Source organism: Dasypus novemcinctus, chromosome 4 (assembly GCF_030445035.2).
Source record: "Dasypus novemcinctus isolate mDasNov1 chromosome 4, mDasNov1.1.hap2, whole genome shotgun sequence".
NCBI classification, from domain to species: domain Eukaryota; kingdom Metazoa; phylum Chordata; class Mammalia; order Cingulata; family Dasypodidae; genus Dasypus; species Dasypus novemcinctus.
Window position 1 is genome coordinate 20,953,062 of NC_080676.1, and position 14,743 is coordinate 20,967,804.

Genomic DNA, 14,743 nt, shown 5'->3' on the forward strand with positions numbered 1-14,743 from the left:
GGGATCTGATCATCCTGGCTATGTGGAATTGGCGTGTCTATTTTATGACTCTTGACTTGTACTATTTTTCCTACCTATGACTTGAGTTTCTAGTTCCAAAACAATAGTTTCAGTAGTGATTTCTAAACTCCCCCTGAAAATGTTATAGGATTTATGTGTTTCATATTACTACAAATCAAACAAACCACCAGGCTTGGCATTACAGACAGTGGAAAACCTTTATTTATAACCAACAGGTAAAAAAAGTATATATAGTATGTTAAAAACCACCTGTGCCTTTCCAAGACTTTTCAAAAATGTTATTAGTTACTTTGACAGAAAGAAATTAGTCGTTAAAAAAGTACTGAGCAGAAAGGTTACCATCTTTGGGGTAAAGTGATGGATTTAAAATGGGGCATACGTTGTTCATGTTAAAACCTGTTTTTTTTGTTTGTTTTTTAATGAGTGAAAGGTTTTAAAAATTGCGTTGCTGCAGGGCTTTCCAACAACTTACATAGTGGTTACTTTGCATATTTTTATCAAAAAACCACTTCCAGGCATGTAAGTGAAGAAAGACCTCGTGAATAGCTCTGACGCTATGTCATAGACCTCATTTGGATTTCAAGGATTGTGCAGGGCTTTTCATTTTTCAATGAAAAGTCTTTTTTACAAATATTTGGGTTAGTCTTTTGTACAAATATTTGGTTTAAAGAGCATCAACAACCACAAGAGCACAAACTTGCTTTGCGATTAGAAGTGGTTTCTAAACAAACCAGGCGGTATTTGCTAGTTGTGTGTATTTCTACTTTCTGAGGCTCTTTTTTCTCTCTTTCCCAGTTGTTTTGTACTTACTGTCCAGTAAGGCAGGAAGTGATTACATGTGAAAAATTCCCTATTTTAGGCATCATTTTCACATTCTGATGTTTCCTTTTGAGCCTTGCTCTCCTTACGTGATGCAAAAGTTGCAGTGATCTTTAAGCGGAATGCCTTTGAGAGTTGATAGTATAGGATGGGATCAAAACACAGGTTTGACACAGCCAGGAGCAGTGTGGCTTCCTTGGCTTTGAAGAGGGAAATCCTGGTTGTGCAGTTGGATATGACTTCTGTCTGGCTGAGTGTGTATGGAATTCGAACAATGTGGTAAGGGACAAAACATACAATGTAGCCCGCAGTCACTAAAAGTATGTTGGTGAGAGATCTTTTCACATGTGGGTAATTTTCATTATCTTTGTTTCTGTAGAGTTGTCTAATTACAAGGCAGTTGGATATTAAAATGATGGCTGAGAAATTAAAAAATATAGCTACAGATATGAAATTTGTCAACAGATGCCAATTTCTTCCAAACTCCTCCTTGAATTCCATACAGCCCACATTCGGCTTTTCCTTGATGTCCTTGATGGGAATCAGCATGTTTGGTACCATTATAAGAAGGATCATTAGCCACACGACAATTGATATCATTTTGGCAAATCCAGGTTCTTGTATTCGATAAATCTTGCAGCTGTGTATCAGCTGAAGACAGCGATCAATACTGACAAATGCTAAGAAGATAATTGATAAGTACATGTTAATATAGATAAGGCAGGCTGTTACTTGGCAGTGGAATATCTTCAGCTTCCAGGGTGCCACTCCCAAGTCGACAACAATTTTTACTGGTAATGCCAGAGTTAACAGGAAATCTGCTGTAAGCAAATTTATTAAGTATATGCTTACACACCTGTGATTTGTATTTTTCTGTAGGAAAGCCCAGGCTGCAAAACAACTTCCAATAATTCCAACAAGGAAAACTAAATAAAAAAAATACGTGAAAGGTTCCAGATCTCTGTACACTGGGCAGAAGAAAGAACTGTTTGTCATCTTGAGGGAGAGTAAAGATGACTCTGTTAATACAAAAAATTCAAAGAATCTGTGAAAAAGAGAACGGGGTAAGGGAAAGATTAGTAATTAAAATGAGAAGATACTTTCTTTAAAAACATTTGCACTCACAGTACCAAGGTCTCTTTTTCCAAGTCTTTGAAGTTCAAGAATTTTTACTGGTAAACTTAATAGACCACATGAACTAATGGGGATAGTCTAGGTTCTGAGGAAGATTGGGTTTTCCATTATCTGATTTTGTGACTTTCAGGAAATCCCATGTAGGCTTGTTTCTAGAAGGGGTATTTTTGAAAACACGCTTTTCATTCTCATAGCTCTTTTGATACCTCTTGGGTTGGAAGTTAGTTTGTAGAGGCGATAAGTGAGCTGAAATTCTGAGAAATGGAGAGAGGAAACAAGGCTAAAATGGTTGGGTTGTGGCTGAGCCTGAAGAACTTTGAATGAGGCTTTTGGGCTTTCTTTTTTCATAGATTCATAGAGCTCAGCTCCTAATGGTGGAAGGATTTAGGCTGAGCTAGGATCCTAAAGGGTGACAGAAAATTGTATTAACATTAAAAAAAAAGTTAGAAATTAAGACCTTTGTTGCTTAACTTATTAGAATATTTTCATGAAAAAATTTCATTTCCTTATTCTTCTTAACAGAAAGAATTGAAGGATTAGAGTCTAGTTTGGAACTGATGATTTTCATGGTTCTAGTTTCATAATAGTATAAACCTATGTTGTCCAATGGTGGTAGCCTGTGGTCAGATGTGGCTATTGAGCACTTGAAATGCAGCCAGTCTTAATTAAGATGTGCTCTAACTGCAAAATGCACACTGGATTTTGAAGATTTAATGTAAAATATTATAAAAAATAGTGTGAAAGTACTGTTTTCTACAAATATTTTATAAATTTTTGTACTGAATACAGGTTTAAATGATATCAATGGTATATTAGTTTAAATATATTATTACAATGGACTTCACCTGTTTTTTACTTTTTTAAATGCAGTGACTTAAAAATGTTAAATTAGCTTTGTGGCTCACATTATATTTCTATTGAAGAGAGCTGCTATAGATGTTTCCATGTCCCTGTTTTTTGAGCTGTTTGGCCAAAAAATATACTTTAAAGTAGGAAATGGACTTATGTTCACTGGTTGTAAAATCCTCAAGTAGAAGTTTATTATATTAGTTATACTAGTTAGATCAAAGCATCTGGCTTGAATGCTGAGTGCTTGCATCCTGCCCTCCCTCCCTCTCTCCTTTCACTCTCTCTCCATCCCTCCCTCCCTGCCTTCTTTCTCTTCACTCCTTTCCTCTCTCCCTCTCTGTTTCTAGGTTTTGAGGCAGTAAAAAGCCTGGAAGTGATTGACATTCATAATGACAAAATCTTCTCCTGTCTCCAAATCTAGAAAATTGGGTAGTTTATTAGCTCAAGTTAAGCTATTTGGGCTTTCTTTGACCCAGTCCTCTGAGACTCATACCCTCAGGGTTACAGTTTCTTGTTTCTGGTGCTGCCTCTAGATATACACCCTTCTGCGTATTAAATGTCTTTTTTTGGTCTTAAAAAACCAGAAGGTTATTTTTGTATTTTAGAAGAAAAAAATTGATAAAGAACTCTTAAAAAAAAACAGCAAGTAAGTAGAGTGGCTGACTTGGAAGACCTCATTGGCCTGTTCTCTGAATCCTCTTCTTTTCTTTTTTAAACTTCTGAAGTTTCTAAATTTTAATTCTCCCATTTGTTATCCATATTGGGATTTATTGGGATAAAACAGTATATGCACATACATTAATGAACAGGCAGGTATGATAAAACTTAAAGTGTCACTTGAAGGATACATGCCTTTCTGCTTCCCCTACCTGTGCTAGGACTGAATAATGTTACTCTACTAAAAATAATGCAAATACTCAGACACCTGCTTTGTGCCTGGTATTGTCCCAAGTACTTTGCTTGTATTTATTTAGCCTTTCATCATTCCTGAGAGGTAGATGTTATCACCCCAGTTTTACAGATGAGAAAACTGAGACATAGCAAGGCTAAATAACACCCAAGGTTGTATATCTTGTACGTTATAGAGCCAGGATTCTAACCCACATAGTGTGATCTCAGAAGCCACATACAAAACCACTCCAAAAAGCTATCTCTTATATCAATAACAGTAGTGATGATGATAATGATAGTGATTATTATTATTATTCTTAGAGCAGCCAGCCTTTACTTACTATGTGGCAGGAAATATCTTTAAAGCAATTTTCATGTAAAAGAGCTGAATAAGAAAATTCCTTCTTAAATTTTTCCTCAATTTGAATAAAAGATGTATAGGTTTCATGTATTTTGGTGTTTCTTTCAACCAGATATTTATAATCCAAGTAGAGGTCCTATCATATAAATCTAAGTCTACTGTATTTTAAGGTTTCCATGACCTAGGCCCTCCCTGCCATCCTCAGTGTTTCTTAATTCCATCTCTCTGGATTGTTGGGACCTCTCTACTATTCTGGGAACAGTTCCATCCTGTCTTTGTCTTTGTACGTGTTGCTTTTTTCCTTCAGAATTTATTTGTTTATCCTCCCTCCCCTGCCCTCCCCCTGTTGTCTGCTCTCTCTGTCCATTCCCTGTGTTCTTCTGTGTCTGCTTGTATTTTCATTAGGTGGCTCTGGGAACTGATCCTCGGACTTTCTGGAGTGGGGGAGAGGCGATCTTTCTCTTGCGCCACCTCAGCTCCCTGATCTGTTGTGTCTCATTGTCTCTCCTCTGTGTGTCTCTTTGTTGCATCATCTTGCTGTGCCAGGTCTCTGTGTGGTCCAGCACTCTTGCGTGGATCAGCTTGCCTTCACCAGGAAGCCCTGGGCATCGAACCGTGGACCTCCTATATGGCAAATGGGAGCCCAACTGCTTGAGCCACATCCATTTCCCTGTACTTGTTGCTTTTGATAGTATTTTAGGATCATAGAACTTTAAGGATGGAGTGAACCTTTATTGAAGGAACCTAGTCCTTTTCTTAATTTAGTTGAGGAGGCTGAGGTTTGCTATTTGTGTGTTGCCCTATATTAGGGCAGGACTGGTTGCTGATCTTGTTGATCATTTTATTTTCTAGGCTGTCTGCTTTTACCCTTCCTTGCTTGAATCCTGCCCATTCTAAAGAGCTAAAGGAAGTTTTTCATGTCTGAGGTCTATTCCAGGCTTCCTTGACTTCTTTGTGACCCTGGTTTTTTATAGCAACCGTTCATTTGTACCTTGGAATTTTATTCCTTGTGTGAAAAATTAGTTTTTTTGGTTGTACAATAATCTCATCTCCCACCTTCACTCTTTGTTCCTTTTCAAAGTGGTGGGCTTTTGGCCTGTGCTCTTTTATTTCCCTAACATAATGTATTTATTTATGTGCTTCTATTGCTAATGCAATTATATTTTAAAGTCCATTGTATGAATGAATGTGTGATAAAGAGGAGGATTAGCTAATTATTTGTTTTGAGCAATTAATATTCTCCGTAACTTAACTGAACATATATACCACACATGGGTAAACATTAAAAAATACTTACAGTGTGATAGTATTCATTTATAATGCTTGAGAATCATGCAGTGCCTCACAGTTACTTTCATTAATCTGTCTAGATTGCTTTGAAATACAAAGCTGTTTATTTAAACTTCCTGCCTATATCAGTTAGATAAGTTGTATTATAATATCCCATCCTCTCCATCATGGATTTGAGAACTAAGTGCTTGATAAATATTTTATCAGCCAATTATTAGGCAGTGGCAACTTGAAGTCCCCAGAGGGAGGTACCTCAGCAGAATCAAGAAAAGATTTTAAGTGTCTCCTTAGTTTGGATACTGTACCCATTGTTTAGGAAGTAAATTCAGTAGGTTTTCTCATGGAAGTCACAGTGAAATTTTCTTGAAATCACCTATCGTAATGTAGAGAAAAGTCATTTTAAGCCTTGTGGTATCCTGTTATGAAGACTTAAGACATGGCCTTTATCCATCCAGTTATGAATTTGAGTTACTGAGTAGAGCTATATATGCCTATACTTATATAAGATAACCAGTCTTGTGTGAATTAAACTTTTTGAGAGGATTGGTTGCAGTCATCAGAGAGTTCACAGTTAGGATCTGTGTAGATTTTAATAATTGGTGCCCAATCACACAGAAACCTTGCTACATGTTTGCATTTTCTACTTAACATGGTTTAAATACTGAACATTTCTATTGAAAGGCTTTAAATATATTAAGAATTTAAAAAGACATACCTGGCTGTGTATTCTCTGAACCTCAGCAGGCCTAGCTCCAAGTTGTCAGAGAGGCATGAGCTGTTGGGTCCATTACAGCAGTAGCGGCAGCTCCATTGCAGGGCCACTGGCTATGCTCAAAATTTCCTTTCCTTTTTGTGTGGTTTTTAAATGCTGCGTATTGACGTAGATGAAACTGTGGTTTGCAAATAGTGTAACTGCATGAAAGTCTCCTAAAGATGTTCTGTTAAGTTTCAGGTATACTTTCATAAGCAATTCAGATTTGTCAATATTTATTAGAGGAAAGCTTTTCATTCATCCATTGTGATAGCTAGATTTTTTCTTTTTTATCTTTTTGAGTACTCAAGATGTGCTCTCTGTCATATGATTTCCTATGTTTGTTCCTTAAAAGGGGTAATGAGTTAAAGATAAAAGGTGTTTAAGTAAATAGTTCCTTAGGATACATATAGACAGCAGCTCTTTAAAGTTATAACTAAAAAATAAACTGTTGAGTTTTGTATGATTGCTGAGATATCTATTGACAAACAGGCAAAAATGACGTGATTTAACTGATAAAAGTATATGTTTTATCTTTGCCCTTTCATTCATTGTAGAAAAATCTGGAAATAGAAATAGAAGAGGAATGTTTATTGTGCAAAGAGCTATTACTGTTGAGAGTTTTTTTATATATATTGTTGAATGGTATTTTGTGTATATGCGCATGCACTTAAAAATGTTGTTATACATACTAAACTGTTGTACGCACTATTTCATTTTTTCATTCAATAATTCATTTCTCTTTCCAAGTTATGGCAGTAGACCTACAATAAATATTTAATTTGAACCAAACAGCTTAATGAATTCAGATGGGTGTGTTAGCAATTAGTAGACTGTATGTAAAGGAACCCTGCAGTGTGCATTTAAATTGTTTTATATGTTCATTCTGCTGTCTGCCAGCAGATGTTTACTGAGTATCTGAAAGAAGCGTACTGTGGGGGGTGGGGGGTGGAGCAAAAAGCCATTGCCTCTTTTTTTTTTTTTTTTTTTAAATTTATTTCTTTCCCCTTCCGCCCCGCCGCAGTTGTCTGTTCTCTGTGTCCATTCACTGTGTGTTTTTCTGTGTCTGCTTCTATTCTTGTCAGCAGCACTGGGAATCTGTGCCTCTTTTTGTTGGATCATCTTGCTGCGTCCTCTTTCCATGTGTGTAGTGCCACTGCTGGGCACATCTGGGCAGGCTGCACTTCTTTTGCACTGGGTAGCTCTCGTCACGGGGCACGCTCCTTGCACGTGAGGCTCCCCTAGGCGGGGGACACCCCTGCGTGGCACGGCACTCCTTGCGTGCATCAGCACTGCGCATGGGCCAGCTCCACACGGATCAAGGAGACGCTGGGTTTGAACCGTGGACCTACCATGTGGTAGGCGGACACTCTAACCGTTGAGCCAAGTCCCCTTCCCTCACTGCCTCTTAAGGAGCAATTTCATCCATATCAACTTTTTTTTTTTTTTTACTTTTTAAGGTTATCTTTCTTTTATAAGGCTATCTTGTATAAAAGAGAATATGAGCTCATGTTCCAAGTGTATTCTTAGGAATTCTAAATTTGCTGGTCCAAATTTGATTTGTAAGTGCAAAGAAGTTGCGTGGTTAAATTCAGGTCTCATTTCTTTTGAAGCTCCATTGGCTTTGGAAAGGTACTTTGTTTGGTTTCACTGCTTTTTTTTTTTTCCCCTGAATAAATATTGGGTTAGTTTTCTAGATAAGAAAAAAGTCAGAAGAAACCTCTTTAGAAACTAAAAAGAATCGCATTTGGCATCTCAGAAGACTAAATGAGAAATGTCTAGCTAAAAGAAATTTGGGGAAACTTAAAAAAAAAAAAGTAAGTAGGGAAGTGGACTTGGCCCAGTGTTCAAACCCTGGGCTTCCTTGACCCATGTGGAGCTGACCCATGTGCAGTGCTGATGAGCGCAAGGAGTGCGGTGCCACGCAAGGGTGTTCCCCTGCGTAGGGGAGTCCCACGTGCAGGGAGGGCGCCCTGTAAGGAGAGCTGCCCAGGAATGGTGCCGCACACACGGAGAGCTGACACAACAAGATGATGCAACAAAAAGAAACACAGATTCCGGTGCTGCTGATAAGGATAGAAGCGGTCACAGAAGAGCACACAGCAAATGGACACAGAGAGAAGACAAGGGGGGGAGGGGGAAGGGGAGAGAAATAGAAAATAAATCTTAAAAAAAAAAAAAAGTGTACTTATGATGATGATAGTCATCTGTTTCACAATTCTAGTTTTCTCCAGTACCTATAACTATTTTTTTTTTGCACTTGACCTTTTTAAAAAAAGCAACCACATATATTTACTTATAAATTAGAGGAGAAAACTCAAATCTCTCTCAAATTTTGCATTTTGATTTTTGGTTCCTTGTAATTTTGCTAGGGAATGATCCATGCTTTAAGGTGTATATATCATTGTTGGTCAGGTCACATTGATTACAGAAAGTAAAATAAGTAATAAGTTATGGATCAAGATTTACACAGGATGACTGCGAGTACAGAGGCTGAAATGGAGAGAATTTAGAGAAAGTTCACTGCTGCACACAGGAGGTGAATGTAAAATGCAGTATGAAGAAAATCTGCAGTAAAAGGCTTTTGATAAAGTACTTTTTTTTTTTAAGGTAAACATATTCATATGTTTACTTTGCTGATTGACTTTGGGGTTACAGACAAACTGTCCTTAAAATTCTAAGGCCACAGTTTTTCTGTTTGGATTACCAAACCTGAAAGAGCTGAAGTGTTGTAGTTTCAGTTCTCTTTTTTCTCTTTGGAATAGACAGAACTAATCTTTTTAATAGTGAAACTAAACCATCTTTTTCTTCTTATTGAGAATGAGCCTCAGGCAACCGGGCGTTATATGGAACTTTATAGTGGAGGTACAACTTTGTCCTCCTGTGCCTGGTCTGGTCTTCTTTTTTTCCTTTTCTCCTTTTTCTCATCTCTTTTTTCTCCTCCCCTCCCCACCCCTTCCCTCCTCCTATCTTTTCCTTCTCTCCTCTTCTTCTTTTTATTTTCTGAGTTTCAATTGAATTTCCACAAGCCTCTCCTTTCTAATGTTTCATTAAAGAAAAATGTTTTTCCAAGTATAACCAGGAAACTGCACATCATCACTAACCAGTATTTCAGAAATCCAAGTGAGAAGAAGTAAGGTGAAATTATTTTTCCCTTACCTTGGACATGGCAGTACTTTATATTTAAAAAATGATGTAGTAGTTACTCTCATGGATATTGTGAATGTATAAAATAAAAATTAAAGCTAAATTGTCCTATAGTTTGAATAGAAGATTTTTTTTTGTAGCCAACTCTCCTATCTATACAAATCATGCCATCGGTTTTTTTAAAACACAAGTACCAAACAGTGTTTCAGTAGAAGTATCATTGTTTAACATTCTTCAGATTTGCCTTTTAAACATAGCACTGAAGCCCTTCACAATGAATGAGGAAGGGGAGAGTAAAAGTTGGGCTAGGTAGTCATTGCCAGAATCCATAAGGTGTAGGGGATTCTTCCCTTTACTGATGGGGAAACTGAGGCACAGAGTAATTAAAGCCTTGCCCAAGGCTGCACAGACCCTAGTGTCCTAGCACTTTATATGCTTCTTAAAGAAACAGTGTGACATTGCTATAGTGATAAGAAAGGAGATCTCCAGGCCAGTCCACGCCCCATCCCACTTAGTGTTTGCAACCATCTGAATTTAAGTGGCATTGGACAGGTTATGTACCTGTGTACTCCTGTGTACTCCTCTTCTAGGAGTTTGCAGCCTTTTGAATATGAACTCTGGATGCTATCTTCTCAGAATAGTTGGCATCTTGAAGACACAGTCTCTGTTCAGGTGGGCAGTTGCCTTGGATAATGAATGCCAGTTGAATTTGACACTGTTCCACCAGCCTGCGTGGCTCTGGGTCAGCCTTCTCTTTGGAACTATTGTGCTTTAGGTTCCTGCCTTGAATTTTTTTTAGTATACAGTTCCCTTTCTGGATTAGCCTGAAGACTTCTTGACTGAGATTGGTAGCTTCAAATCTGAGAGTGACTGATGTGATTAGGCAGAGTAGTTTTAAAGTGAGGTTCAGACATACAGCTTCTAGGCGGTTGCTGTTTCTTCCTTAAACTCTTACCAGTTTTTCTTTCTTTTTCTTTTTAAAAAAATAGTAAAGAAATTGGAAGTATCTTGAAGGGTCTTAAAAGGTGAACTGTTGTAAGAGTGGTTGATTGCAGTCTTCTGTCACCCCTCTTGCTAATCCTTTAGGTTTTCTACCTTCTTTTGACCACCCATTTTTAGTGGGTCATTTTGCGTGTTAGTTGAGAGATGTGACTATACTATTTGATCCATCATTGTACAGTAATTTTGAGAGAAAATCGCTGAAATAAAACCTTACAGTCTAGTTTCTTTTTAGTCACTGAAGTTCCTGGCTTTTTTTTTTTTTTTTTTTCTTTGTGTTTTTTACTTCAGTGGTTTTGGTCCTTTTCTTATGAGTGACACATTTTCAAAGCTCAGAACACATTTTGTTTTATTTTTTTATTTTTTTAAATTAAAGTTAATAGATCACAAGGAATGATACATTAAAAAACATAAAACATAAGAGGTTCCCATATAACCCACTCCCCACTCCCCACCACATCATTTTTGTAAATTGTATTTTTTTTTAAGATACATACATCACAAAAAAGAAGTTACTCTAAAAAATATAAGAGGTTCTTGTATAACCCTCCCCCCCACTCCTCCCACACCATCCTCCCCTCATCATTGTGGCACACTCATCGTACTCGGTGAACACATTTTGGGGCACTGCTGCACACTCTTCCCCCAGTACATTCAGTGGGTTATGGTAGAATGTATAAAGTCCAGCATCTGACCCTGCAATATCCTTAAGGACAACTCAAAATCTCAAGAATGCCCCCATATCACATCTCTTCTACCCTCTCCCTACCCTCAGCATTTACTGTGCCCGCTTTCTCTACCTTGATGCTAAAATTTCTTCTATTACTCATCAAAATAGTTTCATAGTAGAATATCAGTAAGTCCACTCTAGTCCATATTTTATTTCTCCATTCTGTGGACCCTGGGATGGTGATGTCTTCTCCACTTCTAGATCAAGATGGGGCTTAGATTCCACACGGATGATGGATGCAGTTCCTCTTGATTCCCTGGTTTGGTGGTTGACCATCTTCACCTTCCCTTTAGCTGACCTGGGTAAGTCCAATGAACCAGAGAGTAGGAGTCGCTACTCTGCTGAGGCTCAGGGTACAGCTAGCACATGGGCAGTCCAGAGATTCAAGTGTCCTGAGTATGGACCATCCCTACTGCCAACCACAGGTTCAGTAAAAGTGACAGAAGAGACGTGTAGAAAAGTCACATCTAAGTCCAGCTCCATCACACTCAGGAGCACAAATTCCAAAGTAGGGCCCTCTGACATGGCACAGAGCTCCAAATCCATCTGCCATGACTATATACCCTGTGGATCTCCATAGCCTCCAGGAGAACCAGTACCTAGGGTTGTACCGACTTTGGCATTTTCTGGGGTGCTGCTGAGGTGTGCGTAAGCGTGACCCCTCTGACCTCCAGACTCTTTTTGGAAGACTCTTAGCCATATCATCTCATTTGTCAGAGCACATTTTACGTACTCTGTTGTTACTTTCAAGGGCATGGTTCTTTGGAGAAATTTCTGCTTTCCTTTGCTATGTGAATCTTTTTTTGGATCAAGTATTTATTTAAGAAAAGTAGCAACAGCAAATATTTATTGATTGCAGGCTGCCTCCTTGGCTCCCATTCTAGAGAATATTCTTGCTACTTTTCGTTACAAGTATATATTTAGAAATTGCAATGATAAGGTTTACTACCTACCATTAGAATCTGTGAGAATCAGGGAAGTGCCTGCCATCCTCCTGACTAAGGTCAGCCAAGGGTTCTTTGAAGAAGTGAGCAGAAATGGGCTTTGCTTGAGGGAGAACACAAATGCTTGGGGCATGTGAGTTGTGTTTGGCGACTGTCAGTTTGGGGGCTTGGGGTATTTACACAGGATCTGTGTGAGGAAAAGGCTGGGACCAAATCTTGGATGGTCTCAAAGACATTAATCAATAAGCATTAATTATAAGACATTAATAAAAAAGCATTAATAAATAAGGTTATGCAGGGAGAGAAGGTGTAATAAACCCCACAGTATTGTTGTGCCTTGGGTTAGGGGAGAATGTGGAAGGTGTAAAACCAGTTAGGGCATGATTGTTTTAGGTTTGAGGTAATAGGATCTGAAATCAAACAGGAAGAGTTGGGTGGTTGGGGTTGGAAGCCATTGCAAAGGTGAAATCACTATGCTGGATATGGGGCTAGTGGGAGAGCACACGAAGGTTTAATCCTGGGAGAATGATTGCGAGGAGGGAAGCAGATTTAGCAGGTAGAAAGGTGGATTTGGTATATTGACTTACCTCATTATTTGATGTGCCGCAGATTGCTTTTTATTTTATTCCTTTGCCTTTAGATAGTAATTACTCCTTGGTGCTTTATCAATCACAATAATCAGAATATCTGAATGAAGCTTTGTAAACTGTTAAGGAACTATTATTTTGAATAGCATTGATGGAGATGCTAGTTTCTAGTTTTAAAATCCCTGCACTTTTTTTATTATTAACTGCTTTCATAATATTAACTAGATAAGAAAATACACTTAGCCATGCCATTGCAAGTTTTTATAATGGCATGTTTTCTTTAGGTAAATTTGATATGGAGTTGAAATTGGTTTTTACTTCACAAACAAAATGAGGATTAAATTCACATTTCAGCCTAAGATATCAGAGAGAACCTGTATTCCTTCAGAAAACTAATTGCTTAAAATAGAACATAAATAATTAGCAGCTTGAAAAAAGCTGCAATAGAAAAGGGAATACAAACAAGTTATTTTAAGTAATGTGCAGCACTGTGTGTAGCCTGTGAGAGCCATGTCCTCTTGGTGCCCTTCTATGTCAGCAACTGTAAGGATTGAAAAATAAGCCCATAGAACTTTGTCATGCACTTAGGAGGGCTTTTAGCAGTTCATCAAAGGATGTGGGATTTGGGAGAGAAAGGGGAAGTGAAACAGCAATGGGCTTCCGCTGATATACCTGAGACCATGTGGGTTAGGGCTGGTGGTGATAATAGAATGAGATTACCTCCTGACCCCACGTCCTGCTTTGCACGTGCCTAAGCACTTAAGATAACATGTGGGGGATGGCTTGGGGTGGGAGAGCTCTTACTATGACCCTGATCATGAAGGAGCCATAGAATTATACAGTGAGGGATCTCAACGAGTAATATAGTTTTCATATTGTATTATTGAGGCAGGCCTATTTTAAACCCCCCTTCCTGCTTATACTCAATTTCTTTTGGTGGTGGGGTATATATAAATGGAAGTACTTCTATTCCCTTCAAACCCAGAGACCACTTTCAGGAGCTAATTATTTTGTGGAATAATTTATTTCTTTTCTATAGTTAGTTTACCAGTAAGGTTTATTATAATATTATGTTTACTATAGAGTAAATACAACAGTTAGTGGTTTTTTAAAAAAGCAGTGCTGTGAAACGGTAAAACTACTTTGAAAAGTGGCATAGGGAAAAGTAAAGCTATATTTTTACTAAAACGGTTCTTTTTGGGGGATGTCCTGTTGTGAAATGGTAATCCACAGGCCATTTTTACCTTATAGAGAATAGTGACCAAAAGGAAGAAGTGGTTTTTCTGTTGAAGACCAGTTCTCCCACCCCAAACACACAGTCGCTTACAGTGCTGCCTACTGAAAGGACACCCCATGTTTTGTTTTGTTTTGTTTTTCCTCACATCATGTTTGAAATTTATAAAATGCTACCTTCTCGATATTACAAATATTTTCTGTAATAGATAAGTAGACTTTTTTTTTTTCTATTCAGAGACATTTAAAGGATATATAAGGGTGAGGACAAAATACAAAACTGATACTTTACCAACATCATCAAATAAAAGCAAAGTTTCATGTAAAGGTGTTTTCTAGCATCTCTGGATTACTCTTTTAGGTGAAGTTTCCGTAATCTTTTTTTCTGGCTCCTGCTTGTCTCAAATGTTCCTTTTATTAAAATGTTCTTAAGTACTTTTGTTTAGGTAATTGAATCAGCTGTATCAAAACTGAACTCAGTTCAGTTAAAGGAAACAAGGATTCCTAGTAAAGGGGATTTTCAGTCATAATTCAGAGTCACTTTGAATATCCGTCTTAGATTTCTGCATTCCGGACTTTGCAAAGCATTTGCTGGCATGTTGCATTCTCTCCATAGACTTATTTTCTTTGGCCTATGCATTGCTGGCCCAGCAAGTAAAAAAAAAAAGTGATTTTGTAACTCTTGGAAAAAAAAAAAAACAGTTGGCCAGAGTTAAGGGAGCCTGGCTTCTCAGTAGGGCACAAGCTCTCAGCTCACTATTATCCTCAGCTTTCCTTATTTTCTCTTTTCTTATGAAATGATGCTTACATTGCCATCACAGGCACCCTGAGCCACTGAGGGTTGGTACTATAGCTTTAACAATAGAAGGACCTGGGAAGTGTTGCCTGTAGCCACATGCACTAGTCCTGTGGATCTCAGAAGTTTCTGAGCTGCTCCATTGTTGCCATTGCTCTACCATCTTATTTTTAGCTGTTGCTCTGGACCTG

General features: G+C 38.0%; 2 protein-coding genes across 13 annotated transcripts in view; one reads left to right on the forward strand and one right to left on the reverse strand.

Moving 5' to 3' along the window:
* MED12L (mediator complex subunit 12L) overlaps positions 1 to 14,743 on the forward strand; it is a 377,954-nt gene that overhangs the window by 127,841 nt on the left and 235,370 nt on the right. The gene's annotated exons all lie outside the window — the stretch shown is intronic.
* Positions 756 to 6,185, reverse strand: GPR171 (G protein-coupled receptor 171). The gene is made up of 2 exons (XM_004465642.4): positions 6,081 to 6,185; positions 756 to 1,885 (listed from the first exon to the last, which is right to left on the reverse strand). The coding sequence occupies exon 2, from the start codon at positions 1,834 to 1,836 to the stop codon at positions 877 to 879; it is 960 nt and encodes a 319-aa protein (XP_004465699.1). The 5' UTR covers positions 1,837 to 1,885; positions 6,081 to 6,185; the 3' UTR covers positions 756 to 876.